At 45.9% G+C, this 13523-nt stretch overlaps 1 protein-coding gene across 2 annotated transcripts in view; it reads left to right on the forward strand.

Annotated features, from left to right (window-relative positions):
* Nucleotides 1-10997: 10997 nt before the first annotated feature.
* LOC138292689 (cytochrome P450 2D15-like) overlaps nucleotides 10998-13523 on the forward strand; it is a 334715-nt gene continuing 332189 nt past the window's right edge. For both annotated transcript variants that reach the window (XM_069231409.1, XM_069231410.1), the window contains exon 1: nucleotides 10998-11642. In XM_069231409.1, coding sequence (XP_069087510.1) covers nucleotides 11433-11642 — 210 coding nt within the window. In that variant the 5' untranslated portion in view covers nucleotides 10998-11432. The remainder of the gene's footprint in view (nucleotides 11643-13523) is intronic.

The following is a 13523-nucleotide window of genomic DNA, read 5'->3' on the forward strand; positions in this document are numbered from 1 at the left end:
GTATGTTGACATTACATTGGATATAGCATTTATCCACTGTTATTGCTAATACACATTTTCGAAAGCACTGACAGACTCCTGATTGATTTGTGATTTAAGGGTGTTTATTGAAGTGCAAATTAGTGGATGGATGGGTAAAATGGTCAGGGGTGATGGTGGAGGAATGTCCATGGCAAAGTCCAGTCTATTAGTCACGCAGGTGCATTGTCCAAAGGGGCATAGGAAGTAGAGCTAGGGCAGTTTAAGGATAGACAGGGTTACAAAGTGGGACAGAAGGATGACAATCAGGGTGGTCTCATTTCTTGGCAGGGGTCTTGGCATTGTTCTCTGTCTTTGTCCTGGATCTCATGGACCACTTGCGGGGTGGTTCTCCATCTGCAGGGGTGGGGTGCTGGTGTTGTGGTCCTGTGGTGCTGCCTCCCGTCCACTAGCGCCAGCGGAGGTGGTGGGCAGTTCATCGTCCAGGCTAGTGTCAGGGGCCCCTTGTTGTGCCACAGTGTCCCTCCTGGTGTTGACAAGGTCCTTCAGCACCCCTACAATGGTGACCAGGGTGGTGTTGATGGACTTGAGTTCCTCCCTGAACCCCAAATACTGTTCCTCCTGCAGCCGCTGGGTCTCCTGAAACTTGGCCAGTACCGTTGCCATTGTCTCCTGGGAATGGTGGTATGCTCCCATGATGTTGGAGAGGGCCTCGTGGAGAGTGGGTTCCCTGGGCCTGTCCTCCCCTTGTCGCACAGCAGTCCTCCCAGTTCCCCTGTGTTCCTGTGCCTCTGTCCCCTGACCCGTGTGCCCACTACCACTGCCCCCAGGTCCCTGTTGTTGTTGGAGTGGTGGGTTAGCCTTGGTTCCCTTTAGTGGTGGACACACTGCTGATTGATGTGTCCTGGGGACAGAGGGATGGGCCCGCTGGGTGGGTGCTGCACTGGTGTTTCCAGAGGGGGCAAGCTCTGTAGTGGCCTGTGCCAGTGTTAGGGGAACCGACTGTCCCGAGGTCCCAGATGGGCCGGGCTGGTCATCTTGATCCAGTTGGACAGAGCTGCTGTCATCACTGTGGGCCTATTCTGTGGGTGGAGTGGACACGTCTGGTACCTCCTGTCCGGTGACGTTGGGTAGGGGTCCTGCAGGGGTGTAAATGCATGATTATTGCATCTGGTGTGCCATGGTGTGCAATGGGTGGGTGACCGTGTACCGCAGTGCTTGCATTCCTGTGTGGGACCTTGTGTGACAATGATTTAGGGGTCTGTGTTGGTATGTGTAGTGGACATGCTTTGGTGATGGGTGTCCATGCTTTGGTGTTACATGCAGTGCTTGGGATGTGTGGTTTGTGATATTGGGACATACGTGAGGGATTGGAGTGATGGGGTGAGGGCGAGGGTGGGGGTATGTGATAGCATGCTGGTGGGTGGGGGATGAAGTAGTTAAAGGTTAGACTTACCAGAGTCCATTCTTCCTGCGACTCCTGCTAGGCCCTCCGGATGCAGTATAGCCAAGACCTGCCCCTCCCATGTAGTGAGTTCTGGGGGAGGAGGTGGGGGTCCGCCGCCAGTCCTCTGAACCGCCAGGTGTTGTCTTGAGACCACGGAACGCACCTTCCCCCGTAGGTCGTTTCACCTCTTCCTGATGTCATCCCTAATTCTTGGGTGCTGTCCCACTGCGTTGACCCTGTCGACTATTCTTCACCATAGCTCCATCTTCCTAGCTATGGTGGTGTGCTGCACCTGTGATCCGAATAGTTGTGGTTCTATCCGGATGATTTCCTCCACCATGACCCTGAGCTCCTCCTCCGAGAACTTGGGGTGTCTTTGCGGTGCCAGGGGGTGGTATGGGTGATGTGTGGGGTTGTGTGTGTTGTGAAGTGTGGGGTGATTTTAGAGGTGTGTGGTGTGAGGTGCGTGGATGTTGTGTGAGTGATGGTGTTGAGTGCCTGTGGATGCTAGTTTGTAGATGGTGGTGTCTCTCTCTGGCCTTCTTTAGCAGTTCTGGTTGTAAGGGTTTGTGGGTGATGTGGGTGTGTGTTTTATATTGTATTGGGTGTGTGGGAGTGGTATGTGTATCAGGTGTGTGTATTTCAAAATGTCCAATGTGGTAGTGTTTTGTAAGTGTGTGTGTATTTTGAGTGCGGCAGTGTGTACCGCCAATGGAATACCGCGGTTGAAAGACCACCGCGTGGATTCGTGTGTCGTGATAGTGTGGGCGTATTCCTGTTGGCGTGACGGTGGAGGTTTTGTTATCGCCAGTTTATCACTGACCTTTGGTGTGGCGGACTTGTGTGGGTGTCTGGATTTTGGAGGATTCCGAGCTGTGGGTCATAATGACTGTAGCGGTCTTCCGCGGCGGTGTGTTGGCGGTCTTCTGCACGGCGGTAAGCGGCTTTTCACACCAATGTTGTAATGAGGGCCAAAGTCTCTTTCAAGCACAAAGTACCTGGTTTGCGTGCAAAATCTCCCAAAGAACCACAGAGGAGGAGATGCATGGAAAACAAGGGGGTGTGTGTCGAATTTTCGGGCCGCACACGGCGATGCGTCGTTTAGTTTCCACGCAGGTATGCCTGTGCATCGATTTCTGGCGCTCGGTCATGGCTCCTCTTCGGGTTGCGGGGTTTTCGGACGCCCTGGGCACAGTGCGTGTATTTCCTGCACTTGCAGTATGAAGTCATAGGAGTTGCATGGATTCGGTGGCCGCTGCGTCAAATTTTCTACCACACAGCAGGCGCTGTGTCGATTCCTCTCTGGAAGTCAGGGATGTGTCATTCCGGTTCGGCTGTGCGTCGATCCAGTGGGCCGTGCGTCGAATTTCCGGTCGCTACGCTGGCGCTGCATCAATCTTCTCGATGAGAAGTCGGGCTGCGTGGTTCCGGTTCGGCGTGAGGTGAAATTTTCACCACGGTGCAGGCTGTGAGTCGGTTCTGGCAGGCTGTGCGTTGAATTTTGCCACACAAGGAGTCCTTCTTGTACAGCTGAAGTCTTTTTGGTCCTGAGACTTCAGGGAACAGGAGGCAAGCTCTATCCAAACCCTTGGAGAGCACTTCTTCACCACAGCCAGAGAGCAGCAAGGCAGCAGGGCAACAGCAAGGCAGCAGGCCTTCACAGAAAGCAGACATGTGAGTCCTTTAGGCAGCCAGGCAGTTTTTCTTGGCAGGATGCAGGTTCTGGTTACAAGTTTCTTCTCCAGGAAGTGTCTGGGTTTTGTAGGGGCAGAGGCCCTGTTTATTTACCCAAATGTGCCTTTGAAGTGGGGGAGACTTCAAAGAGTGGCTTAGAAGTGCACCAGGTCCCCTTTCAGTTAAATCCTGTCTGTCAGGGTCTCAGTAGGGGGTGTGGCAGTCCTTTGTGTGAGAGCAGGCCCTACACCCTCCCAGCCCAGGAAGACCTATTCAAAATGCAGATGTATGCAAGTGCGGCTGAGTATCCTGTGTTTGGGGTGTGTCTGAGTGAATGCCCAATGAGCTGACAACTAAACCCAGCCAGACATGGATTGTAAGGCACAGAAAGATTTAAGTGCAGAGAAATGCTCACTCTCTAAAAGTGGCATTTCTAAAATAGTAATATTAAATCCAATTTCACCAGTCAGCAGGATTTTGTATCACCATTCTGGCCATACTAAATATGACCTTCCTACTCCTTTCAGATCAGCAGCTACCACTTAAACAATGTATGAGGGCAGCCCCAATGTTAGCCTATGAAGGGAGCAGGCCTCATAGCAGTGTAAATACAAATTTAGGAGTTTTACACTACCAGGACATGTAAACTACATAGGTACATGTCCTGCCTTTTGCCTACACAGCACCTTGCCCTATGGGTTACCTAGGGCATACCTTAGGGGTGTCATAGATGTAGAAAAAGGGGAGTTTGAGGCTTGGCAAGTACTTTTAAATGCCAAGTCGAATTGGCAGTGAAACTACACACACAGGCCTGGCAATGGCAGTCCTGAGACAAGGTTAAGGGGCTACTTAGGTGAGTGGCACCATCAGTGCTGCAGGCCCACTAGTAGCATTTAATCTATAGGTCCTGGAAACACATAGTGCACTCTACTAGGGACTTATAAGTCAATTAAATAGTCCAATTGGGTAAGATCCAATGTTACCATGTTTAAAGGGAGAGAGCATATGCACTTTAGCACTGGTTAGCAGTGGTAAAGTGCGCAGAGTTTAAAAACCAGCAAAAACAGTATCCAAAAAGTGAAGGGGGGCAGGCAAAAGGTTAGGGGTGACCACCCTAAGGCTGTCAGGTCTAACAATGGGCTCATGTAATTCATGCACTGAATCATCACTGTGTCTGTATACATGTTGCAGGTAATCCATTGGCTGAAGAAACCACAAAAGCTGCAGTTCAAACTTACGCAATAGCTGTGATTACTCATTCTCAAACAAGGGTAGTTGATGACATCAAGGCAGCAGTCACTGCTTCTCGCAGTGGTACTCCCTTACTTAAAAAACACTATCCAACTAAATACTCCTATCTGTTGAGTGCCCAACACATTCCTTTTGCCCGTATTCCCAGGGTGGGTGATCAAGTGATACCCAACCAGGACCACAGGCTAGAGCTGATAATAGCTGTGCATGATGATTTGGCATCTACACATGCTTGTGTGGGGGCAACAGTTTATTTACTTAAGAAACACTACTGGTGGCATGGTCTGTACAAACATGAAACAATATGTCCTTTGCTCTGATACTTGCCAACAAATTAAGAGTTCCACTACAGCACGCCCACCAGAGACACCCCTCTGAGTTTTCAATAAACCCCTCCAGTGTGTATATTTAGACCATTGTGGGCCCTAAAATTCTGACGGGGCTTTTAAAAAAATTCTACTAGCTGTAGATTCTTGTTCTTGATTCCTATGGGTTTGGCCACAGCGATCAGCTGACGCTTGAACTGTTATTAAAGATTTACAAGTCTTTGTGGGGACATATGCAGTAACAAATTATACTGCAAAACACACTGCTCCTACAGATATTTTCCCAATAGGTATATACTCCAAACAGATACAAGATTATAACAAAGGAAGGGGGTGGAGCCAATAAATACAATTACAAAATGTATTCCATTATTCACATGAATTTATACTACAATTTTCACATGGTCCAAATCCTCAAAAATAATACAAATCCAAATTCATTCTATATTAATACATTATTATTATTCCAAGTGTTTTGCACCACCCCATTGAACCACTCAATATCACTCACGCATCACAACCATCTCATCCACTACCTTTAACTGACATCTAAACCCTTGCTCACACCCACTGCTACTCCTTATTCTAATTGTATTTCTTATGGAGCTATACTCTAAGGTTTTGAGTTTGGCTGGTAGTGTGATGTTGTGGTTACACAACTGTAGTAGTTCTTTGTGGGAAAATGTCAGCTCTTTTCCCTGCTATCTCTGGTCTCATTTGGAGTAACAAAACTTTCTCCAAGTTCATCCAGGTCTTTTTTCACTTTCTCCAATTTTTGACAGAGTTGTCCTTTAGGACTTGCAGTGCTGTCTCAGACCGCTCTAAATAGCTCCTCCAGGAACCCTCTAGAGATTGGTCCATCCTTCCTGAGATGTTTTACTTCCCCCTGTCAGCTATATTTCTATCTGCATGCTTCACGTGTGATGGGGGATGCACTTGTGTATTAGCTAATTTTGCCATTATGTCTTTAATTAATCAGTCCCTCTTAGTCTTCACAGAAGACAGTCTAATGATGTTACTGTGAGAAAGTCTGAATAAGTAATTATCTCCCCCATTTGAGGACTAGAGTTTGCAGGGCCCAGGAACCTGCTGGCTGTTTATCTATGGCGTAAACTTCTCCTCATGGTTACCGCAACTCTGCGTGTTCATCTGTTTTACTGAGGGGGTTGCTTGTGTGGCCCTCGTATTTTCAATCCAAGTTGTGGGCAATGAGTGCAGCTTCATCACTACCTCAATAGCAAACTTCTCAAGGCAGGTATGTCATTTGCAGAGAGGGCTCCATGCAATAGAGACCAAAAAGCTCCACTGGAGAAGTGCAGTCTCTGCGGAGTGCATCCCTCTGTAAAAGAGTGATCTCCCACTTGCGTCCCTGTGTCATCTCATTCGATTTTAACATAAAGCATGGGCTTCAAGGTAGTAGGTGCCAGCAAGTGCCACTTGTGAAAGCTACCTTCTCCCCTTCTTTGGGTATTTAGTAGTGGAACCATTCCCACATCAGTAAGTGCCACGAAGTTGCTTGATTAGAGATTGGGATGCACAAACTCTATGAGTGCTGCTCAGTCTCTCACCTGTTTGTCCTGTCTTCCTCTGTATAGCCAGCAGTCCAGACGTTGCTGCAACCTGCAGTGCTCACTCACGGTTAGCTGGACTCCATGCCACAGTGTTGACCCTCATTTTCTGGGTCTTCTTCATTAGCCACTGCATGCCCCCATGTCTTTGCCTCTGCTTTATCCACTCCAGAGTTCGGAACGATGCCTGACGTGCCACTAACCAGTACTTATTTCAGCATCACCTGATGGGCACTGCCATTTTAAGGTGTTGAAGGCCGTGGATACCCCGTATGAGCCATTCAGTCGAGATGCTTTTTCTTAGGGTTCCAGGCAACAACACACCTACTTGCCTGTTCCTCTGTCTCTCGTGTCCTTGTCATGCCCTATCTGGGTCCAGATGTGGCTCTTGATGTCAAGATTGCAATGGATTAGCTGGCCTGGTGTGTGAAATGGGAAAGAGTCATCCTATCTCACCCCCATCTTGGCAATGCACCAGAGTTTAAACATGTGATTGCTGATCGTGAAATATAATTTTCTCCTAATTCCCTAATATACAATTTCCACATTGAAAAAAAAATTAGGGGCATCTCTTAATATTCTATCGATCTCTGCTTCAAGTAGCGCTACATCACTGCTTCGTCTGTAGATTCAAATGTATACTATGTCAGTACTTTCATACTCCCTGTCACCCCATCAATTAAAAAAGGAAATGTCATGATAGTGCCTGCTTTTGGCTTTCCCTCACAAAAAATCAAAATGGCCTTGTGTACACTAACCCAAGCAACTAAAACAACAAATTCGGCCTTTTTTACCACCAAAAGAACATCAATTGGCATTTGTAGAGGCAGACTGCTTTGCAACTCCCAACCTGTTTTAACATTGATATGAGTTTTTGTAATTTTAGTTTCACAGTTGGAATGTTGTTCCATCATACGCTAAATATTTTAAAATAATGCCAGAGACATTGCAATATACCACTAAAAACATTGTATTTAGCTTCCTATTTGAAAGCTTGATGCACACCTCTTGGGCTTAATGTATGAAATTTCCATTTGCAAACAGTGGATGCAAATTGTGCACCAAATTCTTTTGAGTGGAAAGGAATTTTGGGAACCAGCCTATATACCAATAGGTTGGTTCACAAAAATTGGAATCATGAAGGATCGCAATCCGATCTCCCTCCTCAATATTCATGAGGGAGGTTGCAAATTGTGAACTCACTATAGTTGGATGCTATCACAGCGATGGTGGCCTGCTTCTGCATTTTAATAAAGTATTTTTTTTAATGCAGCCTCTTTTCCTTATGAAAATGGACTACTGGCTATTCCTCCAAAAACTTTTTTTAACATACACAATGGGAATGGGCTTCAAGGGGACCTCCTCCCTTTTGTGGATGAGTTACCATCTTCTTTGAGGTACTGGTAAAATTTAAATATTTTGTGACTGCATTTTGGTTGCAAAACAATTATACATGCTTTAACCATTTGGAAAGGATGGCCTAAACAACCTCCTTCCAAATAGTGATACATTATGGGATTCAAAACCATTTTGTGATTCAGTAACCTAACATTGGATCGCAAAATGGGTTTAGTCCATAACATAACAAAAAGCCCTCCCAAAATCACAGCAAGCCTTGTGAATTTGCGAGTTGCAGACTTTGCAACAACAAAATGGCTTTGTATCATCAGAGCCTGTTTTTTAATGAGTTTTACGCTTGGCTTGATAGTGCAACTGTCTGCAAGAAATATTATTAACCATTCTTTAAACTATACAAACGGTTGGCTTCGGCTCCACACAGAGGAGTGTTGCTCTCTTAGGCCCTTATTTATACTTTTTTAGCACCGCATTTGCACCATCTTTTGACGCAAAAGCAGCGCAAACTTACAAAATGCAATTGTTTTCTGTAAGTTTGCGCTGCTTTTGCATAAAAAAATGAGGCAAATGCGGTGCTAAAAAAGTATAAATATGGGCCTTACTGTGTGCTATTGGCTGTTTGGTGTATCATTCTGCCTCGTATTCTTTGCATTCCCATGCACGTGGGACTATTTTACATGTAACAAATACACTCGGTAATCACAAATCCAAATTATTGTTTACATTTGTTGTAAATTTGTCTAAACATTTTTAAATTAGGCATCATATGTGAAAATTTTGCAAGTTGAAAGTAAATACTCTAATAAAGTCTACTCTGATAGCTGAGAATAGAAGGAGAATTCAAAATATTGTGTAAAACATTTCATTTTTTCGTCAACTTTATTGTAGTATGCAATAAATCACATTCCTCAAGAAGCATGAAAACAAATGTCAGTGAAATAATCAATATCATAAATATACATAAAACGGCAAATTTAACAATGTCTGTCTCCAGTGCAAGTTGGACTGACAGGTTACTCTACCATGCTCCTGATGCTGGTCTTTCAGTAAACAAGACAAGGCATTCTAAGAGTTTTAGTATTCCTTTCAAGTGAACAAACCCACTTGATAAGAATTATTACTACAGGGAAAGGGTTGTGAGACTGAGAAAAATGTCTGAGACAACTGCAAGCATTAATTTATCACTTTTCTATTTCAGCGTGGTCCCCTATGTGCGGTAGATACTCCAAACCTGGGTCTCATAGTCTTGCACTTACTGCTCCATAATACTCAAGCTGCATCTCACTGATGGAGCCTACTGAGGACAAAGGGGATTGAGAGTTGCTTGTGTTCATGTCTGGATGGGACTGGGCATGTCAATTCACGCTGGACAGTTACTATTGGAGAAAGACGAAATCTAGGGGTAGGTTTACTGATATTTGGAGCAACACAACAAGACACCTTCCTGTGCTGCATCATATGAAGAGGGCAGGAATGCACCATATTTACTTACATGTGGCGCATTCCTGCTCTCTCTCTGTGCTGGTGCACTAATGGCTACCTAGTGTCAACGTAGGTATCCTTGCACCCTGCTTTAGAGGCAGGATTGTTTTGTGCAGGAAAGGGCACCTTCCTGCACAAAAACAATCCTCTTAGGCAGTTTCTTCTTTCAATGTGTGCTGCAGAAAGAGGAAAAAAATAGGAAGCATACTTCTCGTTACACCTCACCTTGAAAGGCATGGCATTTTGACGCATTTCGAGGTTTACTATTGTTAAATTTGAGAATGCATCAAAAGCAATGGGTGGATGTTTGGAAACACTCATGCTCCACCGATGGAATGCCTTCCCAGCGCAGAGTAATGCAAGGCAGTGACTTGCTCTGCCCTGCAGTACTCTAGATTTATTATGCCATGCAGAGTCGCGCAGGGTAGCTCTGCGTGGCGTAGTAAATTTAACTTAAGGACTTGCGTCACCTTGCATGATACAATGGAGACGCAAGCATTTAGTAAATCTGGGACTTAATTTATGTATAGTGTGTCCCTCATTGAAGTAGCATAGTAGGGGGAAAAACAATTGACTTTATTAAGATCCAAGTGATTGCCAGTGGCTGAGACTTATTAACATTCCAAGCATCACCTTTGTTTTTCAGGACTAGATACTGAGGCCCTCATGGTTAGCTGACCCGGCTTTGCAGGGAAGATACCGAGAGGCAGGAATTATATTTATCGGCCGAAATCTTCTCTGCAAAGTCCAACCATTATGAGTTTTTAAGCTGAAATAGGGAATAACTGCTCGCACCCGGATTTTCCGGGTGATTTACCCTGCAGTATTTCACCATTTCAGTGAAAACAATGCACATATGCTCCGTCTGGTCCAAACAGGTGGCAAGGGCATTAGGCGCCGCTGTGTGAGGTCAGAGGGGTGAGATGTTGGGGCACTGGTTGTGCCTGCCCGAATGGAGCATTTTATGCTCCCCAAGACTGCTGCAATGGGTGCACAGTCTTCAGGCAATTCTTCTGTCCTCAACCCCTGTCCTGCAACAATTCTTGAATGCATGGTGCCTCCAGGCACAAAATTATGCATGGATGCCTGTAGGAAGCTGTGAATGGGTACATAATTGATTTATCATCGCCTGTCTGAAAGGGTGTTTGTTAGTGTGATAGTCGGTAGGTGAATTGATATCTGTAGGTTTGTTGCTTTGTCTGCATATATGCATTTATGTGTGATCTATGTCGATATGTTCAGGCATACAAAAGCCGAACCTATTGGAAGGTCCATTGAAATTATGCGTTTGTGTGGTTGCTGTGTTTAACGAATAATAATCGATTGGCTGCATTTGTCACATAATCCATTTTCTGATGCATAATCTGCAGATTTTAACCCCAAACAAATGGTTTCTAGCTCAAACAATTCAAGTGACTAGAAACGCAGCGACGAGCGTTATTGCGCAGTGGAAGGCCCTTTGCAAAGTTGACTGGTCACCTTTCTGTTACTTATTGCTATGTTTGGCTGTTAAACTAGTAGTACTGAGGTGCAACCAATACAGACAGTGTTAGCAAGACAGATGGTGTTAACAAGTAATAATGACAGAATAGAGAAGTAATACTATCACAGTATGCGCCACAATATGCTGCATAATTTGCCTTATTTTGGTGCATAATTTACTCAAGTCTGCCGCATAATTTGGACCACCCCGCTATATATTTCCAGTGGCCCTACCTATTGGCTATGTCATTGCTTGGATCACCAACATCGGGAGCTGCCAGAAACTTTTACTGACTCAGCTGCTCTACACTAACCCCCTCCCCCCTTTTCTTTTGTGTCCAATGAGAAGGGAAGATGTGAGTCCAAAAGCTCACGATTGGAGTAACACAAAGATAAACAGAGGAGAGCCGGGCATAAATTGAAGGACAGGGAGGTGAGCCGAGGACAGGCGAGAGAAGGCTGACAGGTGGTGGCTACAACTGGGAGGAGACAAGAGAGGCGAGGAGGGAGAGTGGAAGCTAGAAGCTCAATTTAAAGGCAGGAGCTGGGGAAGGTGCAGGCAGAAACTCTAGGAAAAGCAAGAATAAGAGATGAAAGCGTGGAAGTGAGGTAAAGAGGGGCGGTAGGAACTGGCAAAGGACACATTGCAAGACAGACACTAAGAGAAAAAATTACACAGACGTGGTGAAGGCAAGAGCTCGTGCAGACAAGTAAGAAGGAGGGAGACGGAGAGTGAGAGCAGACTGTGCTGGTATGTTGGCGCTTTACTAAATTCAAAACAAGCACCGAACTTTAAAACACAGAGCGAGAAGAGTGGACACGAGAGACAGATACATTACATTTGGTAGCGAGTCAGAAGGAGCAAGCATGAGTCTACTCTCAGCGCCCTGGTCCCTCCTGCCCTCGGGTACCTTCCTGACGATGCTGGCTCTTTTCTTCACCGTCTTTGCTCTGCTCTTTGATTTCATGAAGCGCCGGAGGAGTTGGAGCCGCTACCCACCCGGACCCACCTCTCTGCCCTTCTTTGGGAATATTCTGCAGGTGGATTTCAAAAGTCTCACCAATTACTGTACTCTGGTAAGTCTGCGTTTACAAAACTCTTTCCACCAATGCATGTTGTTTGAATGTGACGTGCCTTAAAGTGAAGAGCATGAAACATTTTCAATAAGGTGTATCATAAGTGCGAAATGAAGCGCTACTTCCTTATCAATTGCAATCATTTACTTTCCTATCCCAGGTCCCTTCTCGTTACCACGCGCCTGTAATAGGAGCATTACGTCACCATTCACCTGTGATGATGCGCCATAAGCGCGTCATGACGTCACAATTCCTCTGCACTCAGTGACTGCACATGTCTGATCGCAATTTCCCTCAGAAGCTGCGGGGGAAGGACGAAAGCAACAGGCAGAATGTACAGTGTGCGCGCCTCAAGCACAATATGTGCGAGAGAAAATACCACCTGCTAGTGTGTCACGGAGTTTGTGTTCCTGTGCCGGAGAATAACATTCAATCACCAACTCTAAAAAGGAGGAGCTTGTCCTTATGTCTGTCGTGCGGCTTGTAGCTGAGAAAATCAATTGCGTGCGTGGCCAGAAATGTTGCTGTGAAAGGTATTTAAGGAACACCGGTCGTATAGAGTGGGAAAGGGGCAGAGTGGCTGTAGGATGCGGTTAAACATAAACATAGCTATCACGTGGTTTCATGTCGTTTGTGACTTTTTAGGTTAGTACTGTCTTTTTTGTACACCCACAGCAAATTGTATTGGGACATGTAGTTTTGTTTCATAAACCCAATAGGTCTCTTTTGTGAGAACTATTGGCTTTGGCAATGATTTGTATCCATGTTGTACAGCACCATGGCTATTGTGCAGCATGGGTACAAATAAAAATAAAGAAGAGCTATGGTGCGGCTACAACTAATGTGTTTTTCTTTTATTTAAAGAAAATGAAGAAGTGGGATGAGGCGGCACGGAGTGAGAGAGGGCAGGAAAGAAGGACTTGGGTGGAGTGAGAGGAACCCCCCCCCCCAACAAAAGGCCCATTCCCGAAAATACTAAAAGATAGCACATGAATCCGTTTCTTGATTTGGGAAATGTTGGCGCAGTTTACTAATACTGATTTATAGCATGGTTGCCCTTACTTTTATAAGGGCCATAAATCCTTATGTCACATCACACACAGTATGCAAATATTAGGCCTTGAATTGCCATAAATCACATTGTCATCCATGAGAAGGAACGCCCATGAGTTCATTACTTACATTTTGTACATTTGAGTCATAAATCACTTTTGACATATTATCAACCCCATAAATTTCCGACATCTGCTTATCACATGCCCATCAATCAAATTGCCATAAATCAATCCAAGCGTTTAGTCCTTTGGGTATCTTGCCCCTTGGCGTTGACGTTATTCCTTTTTGTGTAGGAGGGTACTCTTTTTCTTTTAGGCTTAAATCGCTACCTTGGTTAGTTCTTGTGTCCAGCTGTCCGGCGGACCCGGGCTGCGAGTGCCATGTTTCATGTACCTCCCCGACTGCTTTACCCTGCCGTGAGGCATCCCAAGGTAAGAAGCCCTTTCACCCCACGGTGTTGGGTGTGGCCTTTTATGTTCTTTAACGCTCTTCTCCGCTGCAGCCCCTTCTGACTCAGCCTGTGACTTCCTGGGTACCTTGTGTTTGGTGTGGGTGGGTGTCTGCTTTGTGTGGCTCCCTGGCCGCCCAGGTAAGAAAGAGGGGTTCCGACCCAGGCAGGCCCTTTTTAAGCCCCCCGTCCCCTTGGGGAACAGAGGGGGGGGGAATTAAACAATTCTTTGGCCCCCATTGGGCCATCCTGGACCTTGCCCCCTTTCCGCTTCCGCCCTGCGCAGAGGGCTCGAGGGAGCAGGGGAGTGAGGGGGAAAGAGCGGCGGGCCACTTCTGGTCCCCCTTTGTTTGTGCGCCACTTTGGTGCGCTTTATT

Source organism: Pleurodeles waltl, chromosome 4_2 (genome assembly GCF_031143425.1).
Source record: "Pleurodeles waltl isolate 20211129_DDA chromosome 4_2, aPleWal1.hap1.20221129, whole genome shotgun sequence".
In the NCBI taxonomy this organism is placed as follows: domain Eukaryota; kingdom Metazoa; phylum Chordata; class Amphibia; order Caudata; family Salamandridae; genus Pleurodeles; species Pleurodeles waltl.